Source organism: Chelonia mydas, chromosome 14 (genome assembly GCF_015237465.2).
Source record: "Chelonia mydas isolate rCheMyd1 chromosome 14, rCheMyd1.pri.v2, whole genome shotgun sequence".
Taxonomy (NCBI): Eukaryota; Metazoa; Chordata; order Testudines; family Cheloniidae; genus Chelonia; species Chelonia mydas.
This window is the reverse complement of record NC_051254.2, coordinates 19,626,676-19,640,907: the sequence shown is the minus strand read 5'-3', so window position 1 is coordinate 19,640,907 and position 14,232 is coordinate 19,626,676. Positions and strand designations below refer to the sequence as shown.

Sequence of the window (14,232 nt, the reverse complement as noted above, 5' to 3'; positions counted from 1 at the left end):
AATAAATGGACACAAATCAGACGCCAAGAATTATAACATTCAGTCGGAGAACACTTCAGTCTCTTTGGTCACTCGATTACAGGCCTAAAAGTGGCAATATTTTAACACAAGGATTCAAAAACAGACTCCAACGAGAGACTGCTGAATTGGAATTAATTTGCAAACTGGATACAATTAACTTAGGCTTGAATAGAGACTGGGAGTGGATGGGTCATTACACAAAGTAAAACTATTTCCCCTTGTTTATTCCCCCCACCCCACCCCCCACTGTTCCTCAGACGTTCTTGTCAACTGCTGGAAATGGCTCACCTGGATTATCACTACAAAAGGTTTTTTTCTCTCCCGCCCCCGCTCTCCTGCTGGTAATAGCTCACCTTAAGTGATCACTCTTGTTACAGTGTGTATGGTAACACCCATTGTTTCATGTTCCCTATGTATATAAATCTCCCCACTGTATTTTCCACTGAATGCGTCCGATGAAGTGAGCTGTAGCTCACAAAAGCTTATGCTCAAATAAATCTGTTAGTCTCTAAGGTGCCACAAGTACTCCTTTTCTTTTTGTGAATACAGACTAACATGGCTGCTACTCTGAAAACTGATGTTACTGGAGCTGAGATCATAAATTCTGCTAGTGAGGTAGCAGAGAAAGAGGCCACTGCACAGGCCTTGAGCAATATTAAAACCATAAGAGAATACAATAGCGGCCAAGTGGACAAGGACTAAATTGAAAAGAGAAAGGGCTTCTTTTGAGATTTCTTTCTTCTAAGGATCTCAAATCGATTTGTACACATTAACGATGGGGCACTGAGAGCTTAAATGACTGTCCAAGGATACAGAGGAGGTCTGTGGCAGATCCAGGAATTGAAACCTGATCTTAAGCCCTGTTTATTATTATTTATTATTATTATTTATTTGTTGTATAATAGTGCCCAGGGGCCTTGACTAAGATCAGGGCTCGTTGGTGCTAGGAACTGTTCAAATGTATAGCACAGGTTGGTCTCCAAAGAGCTTGCAATCTTCTCAGACAAGACAAAAGATGGGGTGGGAGGGGAGAAACAGAGCCAGAGAGGTGAAATGGCTTGCCCAAAGTCACCCAGCAAGTTCAGTGGTTTCCTGAGTCCCACTCCAGGGCCTTGTCCACTGGACCAGTCTGCCTCTCTTTTTTTCTCTCTCCCCTTTTGCCTTTGCAGGTCACCTTTATGTAGTGTTCTTCCATCAGTCCCTCTTTCTGCCAACAATACACATAGTGTAACTTATGTTAGTATGACACCTTCTCGCAGAGGCTGCATGAGCTTGATTTAAATTGAAATCTAATTCTTACTGGCTGTGCTATTGTGGCTGGACTGGAATGACCACACCTTTCGGTAGTCATTTTTAATCTGCTCTGGAAAGCAGCCCTACACCAAAAACAAAACAAGCGTGTAACACACTGTGGTTTAAAAGATTTAGGTCTCCTGTGTGGAGAAGTCCTCATACTTTAGACCTGACCACTACAGGAAATGGTTTCTAAACTGATTGAAATCTGCAGAGATGTTGAACTTTCATTGATCTGTGATGATATTGTGCAGACTTAAGTATAAAGCTGAGGATTCGGTCTTTATTATATTTTTAGACTGTTTGAACTTGCTTTGTTTTCTGTGCAGCCCATGTCTGAAAAATGAGCTGAACAACAGACCTACCTCACTGCTATTTATTTAATTCACCTCCCCCCAGAATGTGCTGTCAGATCTGAGCTTTCACAATCCCATCTCTGCTGACGATCACAAAGGAGTTGGAGGTAGCAGAGCAGCCTGTAGACACAGTTATGCAGCTCATCAAAAACAGAGTAAACTAGGTGCAATAGCCAGAAAAACAGTGATATAATCAGTGATGGAATGGGAAGGGAATTAACACAAACTAATATTAAGGCTGATTATATGAGAAGCCTTTTCCATAGTCATGGATATCTTTGGCATTGTAGTGCTTTTGACACAAATTAATCAGTGGGAACAATGCAAAAAAAGTACTGATTTAATGAGTCACACTACGATGTAAGCAGGAGATTCTTTAATTTTACTATATTTGAGACATGAAATTCCCCTCTAAAAGAACATCTTTCTTGCGTGTGCCATATGGAAACAAAATGCGTGTTTTAGAGAAATTTTCAAACCATTTGGGCAAATCATTTTGCCCAGGCGTGTGTTTCAGGTCACGCAGACAAATAAAACAACCTTACATACCCTATTCTGAAATGCTTAAGAGTAACAGTTCTCAAATCTGAATATGTGCTCTTGCAACAAGTATGACCTAGCCAGATATTCCCTGCTGAACTTGTTACCTGCAATTGTCAGAGATTTCTGGAAGGCAGAATTAGCAGCACATCCTCTCAGCTCTTAGACAAGTTTTTCTTAAATAGAAGTCATTAACAGGCTTCTCAACATCCTGGGCTGTTGCACCCATACATCCCCATTGACAGACAGGTTTCTCCCCCCTATATTGCTGTACAGGGTGGGCATAATATAAATTACATAACCAAATATGAAACAATTATCCCTACATCAAAAACTTGGCAGGACTAATCACCCATTCATCTTACTTGTTTAGCATTGTGAAGCTAAGCATGTTACCTATCTATGATTCCTTCAGTAGCTCCTAGAAGAAAGGTCTCACACTAATTAAAGAGCAGTTTTGTTCTGACGAATGACTGTGAAAAAGTGGTATCTGTTACATACAAACCTTGAAGGCTAATGAAAACAGTGTGATTGCACAATTGTATAATTGGGTTTCAGAATCTCCTGATAAATGAGCAGGAAAAACCCCAGCTTGGCTGTCACATTCCAGTCTGAATTTGCAGAGCTGTCAGGAGTCTCCTTTTACTGTACTTGTAAACAGTGCTCATGAATTATAGTCAGAGAGATCCAGTAAGCAATGGAAGCCCACAGTACCATTTTCAGAGTAGTAGTAAGTTCTTGGCATCTTTTCAGGGATATGGAGTAAGTTATGTTTACTAACATAAGATGGACTAGTCAATAATAATATAAAGGAAAATTTCATGTATACATACTATGAAACTAAATAAATGAAATGTGCACAATAAGGTAGGACTGTACAGTACAATGTTATATAGTCTGAGGCCTGACTCCGATTTCCCTTTAAATCCTGAAGTGAGGCCTTAGTAGCATGTAGCAGCCCTTCCAAAGCATCTCTACATTGATGCTGCTTTCCTTTGCCTCTTTCTCCTGCTGCCGTAGGCCCTCAGTACTATATATCCTTTAATCTGCACAAATTTCTACTTTTTGTGTGGAGAGCCTCTATATTCCTCTGTTTATTTTATTTGCAAGATTAATCCTTTCTATGTTGGGCTATCTCTCACTCTCAGCTTTCTTTCTATCCTTTAACTGTTGCTGCCACAATGCACAAGTCAGTATCCTGGAACAGGGCCAGGTTCACCTTTACTCAAGAGCTGGCATTCACCCTTTTCCTAGAGCCTGTCCTAACATCTGGAGAAGAATACTCTGTCTCACATAATTTTAGTATGCAGGCCCCTTCTTCTCTCCATAATTTCAGCCATGTTAAGGCCTCATTGATTTAAAAATGGAGGATAACATTTTTGAGGTGCCTTTGTCTCCAGGTGCATCAAGTACCATAGAGGTTTGATAGATTTTTCTGGAGAGAGAGTTGATCATGACAAGGTCTTTGCATGCTGGGCTCCAATATCCTGTGCTCTGGAATGAGATGGCATTTCTCCTGAAGACTTGTCCTGTTGTTTAAAATATTGTACAAGAATACATTCCATAGGCTTGTTTTCCTTTCTTTTGCGACCCAGAACAAGAAGAGCTTGTTTTCCGTTCCAGTGTAGATTTTAGCTGTTGCAAAACATGCCTAGTTTGTGCCTGCTCACTTGAGAAGATTAAATAATTTTAATAAATTGATTGTTGATGTAGAAATTCCATGACTGCCATTTACTCAGTATAGTGCTTGCTTGCTCACTGGATTTTGCAGGCAGCACCTTTCTGGCTTATGCTGGTATTATTTGTCATTAACGTTTAAGATTAGTTCTTGAAAGGAAAAGCTACACTATGCAGTCCCTGCTCCATTTGTAAAAAGCTTTCAGCACATTTAGGCCAAAGAGCTACAGCTGCAATTCTGTGGAGGTAGAAAATGGGTGTGTGAGAACTGACGTGTTTTGCTCATTGTGAGAATAAAATCTTTGCTCTTGATGGTCCAAATTCTATTCCAAAACCTGAAAACCTGCTTCACCTACAGCTTTGCGTTCTTTTTTTTCTTACTTTGCCCAAAGTAGGAGAGAGGAGCATGCCCTTTCTTGCTCCAGTTCTATTTCACCGAGTGTTGTGGCTCAGGTTGGATTCCAAGTGCTTGAAGTGAAAAGGGCTTTTCTACTTTCAAATCTCTATTAAGAAGCCAAAAGCTACAGTGTGTGAAATACAGTAGGTTTTCCTGGCAGCTTCCTGCTTTAGTTCAGCTGTGTAAAGCCATGCCGCGTTTCAGCTCCCCAACCTGCTGCTCAGGGAATGATGGGATTCCTTTTAACCACCCTGCTTAATTTAACATCTGAGTTTTAAAAAACAAAACAGAACTTGAAAATAAACCTATATCCAGAACTCTGACAACGCAGTGGGAGGCTCATCCAGCTCCTTCTGTCCTGGCTTGGGAAAGGTGAAGACCATGGGTCATAACTTAGCCATACATTCTTATGTAGAATTCCCCATTAACTTGAGCAGGGAGTCTTGCACATAGACCACTGACATATGTGGTCTCAAGTGAATCGCAAAACTAGGGCCCAGTCCATCAAACTGCTAAGTGCCCTCAACTACCACTGATTGCAATAGGTGAAGCGGGTGCTGAGCAAATGAGAGAGTCAGGGCCCTGAAGCTACTGGTCTTCTAAAAAAGAGTGGGATTTTGTGGAGAAGGGGAAGAGTCTGCTCTGTTTATAAAGCGCACACTGTTGATATGCGGTCTACCTTGTCTCCTGAGTGGGAGGAGAGATGCTGTGGCAATGACTGGATACCAGGGGGAGGTGGCACAGGAGTTAACTGTATCCTGTGCCTGGCCCTTACCTAGGTGTGCCAGGGAGAAGAGGACACAGCTTCCCCCATATCTTGGGCTCCTTGTGCCAGGGACAGGCACACCAGCAGTCCCTGTAGTTGGGGGGAGGGGTGTCTCGCCAAGGGAATGGGAGATGGTTAGCGCGCACACAAAAAGGGCCTTTCACAACAGTCTCTAAAGAAACATAATGAACTTGTCAAACAGTTTTGAGCAATTGGGCGTTGTTTTTGTAAAGGAAGGACTTCCTTGAAAAAAAGCTTCTCACTTCTGAAGTCTGCAGATTCTGTGTTTAGTGTCCATGTGTAAGTAGCCACATTTCATTTTATTTCACATTTCCAGCTGGGTGTGATAGTCTGTACTACCTGTCCTAAATGGTTTAGTGTTGCTGTGTCCAGCTGCCACATTCTGCCCCAGAGCTAGCAGTGTTTGGGTGGTGAGTGGCCTAAACCCTACTTAGGTATTTTGTTGAGCACTTTGTAAATTGCTTTAGACTCTTTGGGGATGAAAGGTGCTATGTAAATTATGTATTAGTTACCACTATATCACTCTCAGGCACAGAAAGCATCAGAGTTCAATAAACACTAGCACTAGGGCTTGTGGTTACCATGTTGCTGAAATGGCGCTGCAGCAGCTTTCTCGATACTTTTTGCCGTGCAGGCTAAAGTGGAAGAATGAAAAAAGGTAATTAGAGCCATATGATTTTGAGGCACAGTTCGCTGGAGTGGGTTTGAGGTCTGAAGCAATGTGCCTGCAGATGTTTCCTTTCATCTGTCAGTTCAAGCAGGAGAAGGAATGAAGAGTTGTTCTTTAAAAAGTCAGAACCACAAACCTGACCCTCTGAGAAGTGGAGGAGCATGGAAGGAGGAGTAACACCGCTTTATTGATACTCACAGAATCCAACATTTATTTCCCCAAAGGCAGCAATGATCCAGGTTGTAGACATGACATTAGCACTACTTGGATACTTTTGTTAGCATTCTCACATCTCATGTGCTAAAGCAGGAATAGGGCAGTTCACTGCTTGAATGGGAGATCTCCAGGGAACACTTATATGCTATGAGAAGTCATGTTTGTAAGAGATTCTGTTAATGTCACTCTTCCTTGACTGCCCCTCAGTGATATGGGAAGCAGGAGATGCCCTCAGCTGCGTGAGAAGTAAAGCTGAGGTTCTGATAGTTTGTGGTCATTAAAGATCCCGCAGCAATTTTTTTCATCAGATTTTGACCAGGACAGTTGAACATTCTGCCTCCCGGAATTCTTCCAGCTGTTTCATTGTACGTATTATGCTTTACTTCTTTCCTGTACGATTTCGTAGTGGTGGTGTGTGTTGTTAAAGCCCTTAATACAGCTGCTGTGTTTCACTCAAAGGGAGGCTGCAGCAATCCTGGTTTATTCCTTACCTACATCATAGGGTATTGTCATGATTAATAAATTATTTATGAAGAGCTTAAAGATTTGTGAAATTAAAGACTATAGGAGGGCAAAGTATCACATCAGAAATGCTGAGGTTGGCATGTTTACCTAATGACATCACTATTTCACTTGAGTCTGTATCACTGCCTTGCAATTTTGTGCGTGGAACAAAAATATACAGTTTCTGTCCAGACAGTAAAAAGGATTTGAAGGAAACACCTGTAACTATGGTTAATATGCCAGTTGCTTGTTGAAAGGTGCATTTCATGAGACAAGCACATCATTATGCAAAATCCACAATTATTACTATTTTGTTAAATAGCATCCTCGTTCCAGTCTCTTAAAATGCATGTACTTAAAAAAAGCACTCACACATAGTCCTCTGCAGAGCTGATTTCAGTGCAAACCTATTCTGTGCTTAGCAGTTAGAATGAGCTGTTTGCCACCAGTCTGAACTGGTGACCATCCCCCCTGGGCTAGCTTGGAAAAGTTCTTGAACATGCCGGCTTTCACCCCATGAGCTGAGGATGAAAAGAGAGTCTGAAAGCTGCCAGTATTTCTCTCTGGAGCTACAAGGTTTTTGTTTCCAGGGGTTGGTGGGGGGGTGCCTTGGGGGTTGATCCAGAACATGACCAGTTCGGGAAGGAAAGAACAAACCAGACTCTGAACTCAGAGATACAAGTAAAACTTTTTTTTTTTAAAGCTTTCTCTATTCTCTGGAAATAAGCTGTCTAGGCTCATGAGTTTCTAAACTAATGCAATAATTTTAGAAGGGTGGGGGGATGTATGCACAGATAGAGAGATTTCTCAACTCTTCTTTTATTAATTTTTAGATCAACAACTGGGCTTTTCTTCATTTCACCTGAATGAACTAATGCTGTCTCTCATCCCACAGGATCTGACAGGTGGAGCATTTGAAGAAAACTTGAACACACTAGATTTGAAAGAGGGACTGGATTATCATCATTTCAACTGAACACTGAGGTACAGCAGTGAAATTGGTGCTTTATATATCATGAGCGATGTGTATGTTAAAAACAAAACTGTGTCCAGAGAGGGTTAGGTTTTATAGTTAGTAATTTGAACTTCACCCAGTGTATCTCTTCTGATCATGTATTCTTTTCTAAAGGCAGGATAAAATTATACTTTTGATATCTGTATTTACCAGTTGTTAATATGGCACATTACTGGCTTAGTAGTCAGTTTATAATTATGATTCTTCCTGCTTATTATCACAAAAACAATAGTGAAATGTGCTATATTTGTTGCTAATTTTAAGTATACAAAATTTGTTACTGCTGCTTATATTCTTGGTGTAAGTAGCCCATCCAGTACTATCCATTAGATTACAGAGCAAGCTGCTACCATAAGGAAACATTGCAGCCATATCAAACAAAATGTACACATCAGTTTAAATGTTCACAACAATGAAAGTGTTTAGAGACCTTGGTGACTCAGGTTCTGTCCAGAGTGGTCAGGGGCCCCAAGCCATTCCCTGGAGTTGGTTAATCTCCTGCTACTGACAACAGCAGCTGTTGTTTCCTGAGGTAAAATCTTTGCATTACTGCTTTGTATCTATGTGAACTGCTAGTGCTGAGGGATTAAAGAGCCCCTAAATTATGGCATCCCTGTGATTCAGGCGTGTTAGGAGTATAGCGTATATGGGAACTGATATGGAAGCCAGAGAGTAATGTATATAGATGCTCAGAGCTTTCACTCAGCCTCCTATTGTGTATGCTTAAAAATAGGTAGATTTTTGCTAACATAGAAGTAATGTTTTTCTTGCACTGAGGACCTCAAGTTATAACTTTGCTCAAGAACGAACTAAACCTCAGATCAGCTTCTGCTTTAGACTGTCCCTCAAGTGAAAGATGCCACTTAGTGGTTTATTAGATGTGAATTAACATAATGAAGAGGTAATTTACCTTACCTAGTAATTCTGGGGGCCCAGCTTGACACAGTAGACAGGTCTGATTCTAATTGCGTAGCACTTAAAAAACCTTAAAGGGGTCTAAGCTTTATAAAGTAGGCCACCTAAAATCACTAATTATTTTGGAAAATCTCTACTCTGGTTAAGTAACAGATATTTTGGTTGCTAGTTACGCTACTTATTTAACCACAGAATAAAGAGTTGTCTTAGTTACTGTTGTTCCTTTATCAGTATCTTTATCTTTTGTGTTCATCTTTCTTGTTTGTTGGGTGATTTTGATAGCCTGAGAATGGCATAGCATTGAAGGGCCATACAGTATATACTATCTTTTGACTTTTTTTCTCTGTCTGCATGATACTAGGCTGGACAACAAGTGTTGCGTACTTGAATGGTAGTTGCTCTGAGCTGGTGAAATGGCTCACAGCATCCAGAGCCATTCCCTATCAAGCTGTATGTTATACCATCAATATACTCAAATTTATTACAAAAATATACTAAGTTCAAATTCTAAAGAATTCCAGCAAGTGCTGTCACTCTGTTTAGTAAAAGGGTACTGCTGCCTTTGCTTCCTTGACCAGCTGTGCAGAATTAAATTATAAAATCTGTGTGGAGAAGAGTGCCTCCCCACCTCAAAAACCCCTGGTTAATAATGACTCCTTTCAGAAAAGAGGCCTGTAACTTTGAGCCTGCGTCTCCATTTCCCTGCTACTTGCATGCATACCCTGTTTTGAATTGATTAATCACGTGCATCACTTCACTCTTGTTCCCAGGACCCCATTCCATGTATAGATTATCAATACTGAGACCACCATTTCATTGCCCTCCCCAGTTGCTGATCATGTTCTGTGCTTCTGGTAAATATTTCTGATTTCCCAGTTACATGTAAAAGAGCCTGAAATTGCAGCTTTTGCCAACCAGCTAGAAGCGGAGGAAAAGGCTGTTATAAATTCACAGTGTTTATCCTTCGCTGCTCAGAATGTAATATTTATATGAAAAAAGTGGCTGCAGCTTTCTAGAATAGCGCATAAACCGGTGGTGTTGGCCTCTCAGACCGGGGGATTGGTAACCAAACCCCTCAGGCCTAGATTTTAAAGAGATGGTGATCCCGTCACTAGAATTTTGCATTGTCAGTTTCTCATAGAGAGGTGAAATGGCTCAATTTTTATACTCATCCCACTGATATATAGGTGACTGCGCAAAAGATCTCCGTACCTGCATATTATTTAAAACCATATTGGCTACTGAGCTCTTTTGAAAATCTGGCTCTAAGTGGCCATTTTAAATCCAGCCTGCTTTAGTAGTGGCTTTGTTTTGATCTCACTCCAGTTAGCAGCATCCCTAACTATTGTGCTGCAGCAGATTGGTGTCTATTCATTGAATTTCCATTGGGACCAGACTTGATAATCTCAGCAAAGCTAACAATTGTGAGAACCATGTCAGGTTTATACAGCCACCTGCCAAACTGGGCCACAAAGTTATTCTTACAGTCAATCATCATCTTCAGCTGGTACAATTCAAACAGTGATTATACAACATAACAGCAGTTTCCAAACTTTTTGAGTTGCCCCCCTGGAATTAAAATTTTGTGTTACGGCCCCCCGAACCCCCAATCCAGACAAAAAGAGGTGAGTCAGGAGATGGAGGTTCTAGTTCCTCCTCGAGCCCTGCTATGCTTCGCTGAAGCCCAAGCTATGTATCATGGCTGCTCACCCCCTGGAACGGTCCTCTGGGGATTCACCCCACTGTTTGAAAATCTCTGTTCTACAAGCTACACAGCCACCTTCTATAAGGAGTGGCATTTGAGGTGTGAGCCATTCCTACACCTGTGAAGATAGGTCCTCAAGGGTAGTGGGCCATTTCTTTGCAGCGTGTATGTACTTGAGATCTAGCCCTAAGTCATTTTGGTATGAATATTAACAAAAGCTATTTTCTGGGCTTGTTCACTTGTGCAAAATTGAAAATCTTGCCACCTTAGCTTTTGGATATTTCTCCTTCCCTTCTGCTTCAGGAAGAAAACTATTTAATACACTTGTTGAAAATCATTCATATAATGAACTTCCCTTGTGACTCTAGAGAAAGGATTGAATAGGTTTATATAGCATACTAAAAGAGCCTGTGCTATCCTGTTGTATGTCAGATAAGCTTAAAAATCAGTTTCCACACCGCCTCTGTTGGAGCAAAGCATCCTACAAGTGCTTATCCTGTCACTCACTCTTACTTCACTATACAGTAGAGGTAGGTTTCCTCAATGTCAAATGCAGTTAAGTTATAGGTTTTTATAGTTGGCCTTTCTGTAGGAAAAAAAATCAGCTGTCGTATCATTTCTTATTAGGTGCCTCTTTATGGAGAATGACTGGTTGCAATTTTGGTTTTGAAAATGCGGAATGAATCGATTCACTCTGTACAGAGACTAATGTAGTTCATCACTTTCAGTGTCCTGTGCTTGCACTCAGAAGAACAATGGGGCTGTCTATTTTCAAGCGCTGTCACACCCGTTGCAAATTGCTAGTGGTATCATCATTTAACAGTGGTCCTTTCTCATCCACTTTCAGGTCACTATGTTACCAACACTAGAATCATGGCTTGGTGAGACCTCAGTTCTTATTTTAATTACCTGTGCAGACACAGCTATACAGTTAATTTTTTAAAACACTGATTGTGCTGCACGTATACCGGAGATAAACAGTTGGTTTGCACCAATACTGAGAGTTTATTTTAGTATTTTGTAATGCTTGTTTTGTGGAATTAATTTTTGAACATTAAGTTAAAAGCAAGCAGGTGTTAGTTTTTCATAATTCACAAGAGCTGGCCAGGTTCTTGGATGTGTGAGCACTTATGTGGATGTTAAGTTAATTGGAGAACTGCAGCTTGTCACAACAAACGAGAGTTTTTTAAAATTGAACAAATGTTCAAAAAGAACCATTTCTGATATTCACAAAGTGAACAATAAATGTGGTTAGTCTACCTGATAACCATGGCATCTCTGAATTTGGCTCTTCATGCTCATAAATTGGCATAATCTACTATAAATTGTTGTAATACATACATGAAGGGGGTGGAGTTTACATGAAACAACAAATAAAAAGGTTTACCTGTACTATCCTGTCAACTCTCAATGTAGCCTGCAATCACTGATCTATTTTAGAGGCCCAGGGGGCTGCTGAGGGGAAATGTGACTAGCTGATAACGGATGATTGATTTTTAAAAATTGCTAACAGTAAGGGCATTGGCTGAAGCACTGACCTATCACCTCTGTACTCCTCAGTTAGAAAAGTGAGGTTCTGCTTGATGTCTCTGGAACTCTAGCTTATAACACAAAGTCACCACTCATTTACACTATTCAACAGTCTCTGTTTATTTTAGGCTTTGACCTTACCCAGAACGAAGATTGTCTGCTTTTGCTTGCAGACCGTAAGTCAGGGCTGAAGGCAATAAAAGAACAGTTTATTGAGAGAGGTATTACCTGAAGGTAACAATGAAAGATTTAATTACCATTAAGTATTGCCACTCTGAATTGTTACGTTATCTTAAATATTTGTCTTGACCACAAGCATTAGCCACAACTGTAAATGGTTAATACACAAGGACAAGCTCAATGATTTTAGAGGAGACACACTAATTCAGGTTTTATAAGAGGAATGCAAGACACTGGCATTCAAAAGCACCTCAATTATGACAAAGATCATGAGGACAAACTGCCATCTTGTGGCTACAGATAACAAATTTAAGAAATGAAAACATAATGGACCTTTGTTGCCTTTATATTGTGGTCAGAGATACTGACAGATAAACAGGCTGCTTTTTCACTCTTTACATTAATGTTGTTAATCATATTTTGTAGCTCAGTCTGAGACTCCACTTTATCAAGATGCCACAGCACAGATCACTTCCTCCTTCATGACGCAAGTGCCAGAGAGCTTCAGTTTTCAAAGCAACAGAGAACACTGACTGCTTTACTATGCTGCACTCTACATACAGGAAACAAAAAAAGAACTTATGAAATTCCTTTTAGGTAGGGTACTCAGCTACTTTTCATCCAACTAATAACTGAATGCATGTTATCAATTAAAGGAAAATAGAACTTTGTTTTAAAAGTAAATTGCATTTTAACAGATGGTAAATATCACAACTGCTAGATTTAAAAGAAAAAACAGATGAATAATATTTTAAATGTTGATTCAACTGATACATGTTTTTCAAAAAGATAAATAAAGTTCAAGTGGCTTGTATTCAAATGTTATGCCTGGTTTTATCTAATCACGTTTGTATTTTTCCTCTACTTTTATGAGGCAAGCTCTCAGAGAAAGGTAGAGTGTGCTGTGTATTTTCTCTCATACACCCCGCATCCCTACGGAAAAATGTTTGTGTCACTGGATTTAACTGCTGAGAAACTCCTCCACTAGTAATACACAGTAGGTTTGCAAGTGGGATTGTCATTCTTTAATACCAGCTAGAACAAATAGAAGTTTTCAAGTAAACTGCAAGGCTATTTTTATTTCTGCAAGTGTTTAATTAGCATTGCTAGAAAACATAAGGAGAAGGAGGAAGTAGTAAAGCACCAAATTCTGCCCTGTAACTTTACTGACTTTGATGGGATACTAAAGGAAAGATTCGCATTACAGTATTTGCAATAATTTTTCCCCAAACACATGTACACATTAGGTGCCTCATATTATCAAAGGGGAGGGTTCACTTTTCTTTCCAATCTTTCATATGAGTCTCCAAGTGTTTAAAACTCACCTGGCTCTCAAGACAATTTTCTTACCAATTATCTTATACCCTCTACATTTTGAAATGCTTAATCATAACATTGATGAAGCAAAGAGCAGTCAACACTGATAGAAAAACAAGATTCTTAATCTCCCAATTCATTAAAACATCAGCACTCACAAGTTTAGCTTTCACTTTAAACAAGAGTGATTTACCAGATGAGAACGTTGAGAATTTTTCTTTATCTGTTCTGGTTGCTGTACAGATTAACTAAATGTATATCAGGGGAGTAAGAATCACTTCAGCAGCTGGTTTTCTTGGCCCTTTTACTATCAATGTTTTCAGAACAAAACAAATAACTGGTTTTGTGACTTAATGTGTTACATGATAATTTCCTTTCGGAACCTGGCTTCTTACAGCACAACACACTTGGGTTGTATCTCTACTTACAAACACCAGAGGCAGTTAAATCTTATCTGATGTTCTAGGGGCTGGCCACAACTCTTCTACCAGTATGAATACCTCCAAAACTGTGGGGGAAATGCTGCATTTTAAGTAAAAGATTAAGTATAAATTAACAGCAAATCCTTACTTCCCACAGTTTGCCCCATTTTAGCACATTTCTGTATCACAATCTTTCCCCCAGTCTGGGACGTAGGGATGGAATGACAAATGGGACAAAAGAATGTTACCCTTTCCCAAGTAGTGTTAATCTATTTTAAATCCATAGCTGAGAGCATCCTCCTGCTGACATTTTTCTTCTGAAGAAGAGTCAAGTATGTGAGGTGATGATGGATGACCAGGTAGCCATTTTACAGATTTTTGTTCTGGCTGCTGATCATGGAAGCGTTGAGTAGGCGCCAGCCTCTTCTGCTGATGAATGTGCTTCAGCAACACTATTGAATCTACCTAAGAATGGATGATTTTAGATACTTTCAAGCACATGCATGGAACTTATAGGGAGAAGAATAAAAATGATGTTCTACTAAGGAATACTTGAACTGCTCTTCTCACATCTGCCACATGCAGGGCTTTTTCTTTTGGTGTTAGACTTTGGGAAAAACAAAAGAAGAATTACCCTAGAGCCATCTGTACTCAAGATTAAGACCAGCCATGTCCTCACAGAAGATG

General features: G+C 40.0%; 2 protein-coding genes across 10 annotated transcripts in view; one reads left to right on the top strand and one right to left on the bottom strand.

Moving 5' to 3' along the window:
* Positions 1 to 12,620, top strand: part of B3GNTL1 (UDP-GlcNAc:betaGal beta-1,3-N-acetylglucosaminyltransferase like 1) — a 308,903-nt gene extending 296,283 nt beyond the window's left edge. For all 3 annotated transcript variants that reach the window (XM_007072584.4, XM_043528665.1, XM_037914032.2), the window contains 2 exons: positions 7,357 to 7,445; positions 12,233 to 12,620. In XM_007072584.4, coding sequence (XP_007072646.2) covers positions 7,357 to 7,437 — 81 coding nt within the window. In that variant the 3' untranslated portion in view covers positions 7,438 to 7,445; positions 12,233 to 12,620. The remainder of the gene's footprint in view (positions 1 to 7,356; positions 7,446 to 12,232) is intronic.
* The window catches only part of TBCD (tubulin folding cofactor D), a 254,477-nt gene continuing 251,966 nt past the window's right edge, over positions 11,722 to 14,232 (bottom strand). For all 7 annotated transcript variants that reach the window (XM_043528663.1, XM_043528659.1, XM_043528664.1 and 4 more), the window contains exon 40: positions 11,722 to 12,359. In XM_043528663.1, the coding sequence (XP_043384598.1) occupies positions 12,348 to 12,359 (12 nt within the window). In that variant the 3' untranslated portion in view covers positions 11,722 to 12,347. The remainder of the gene's footprint in view (positions 12,360 to 14,232) is intronic.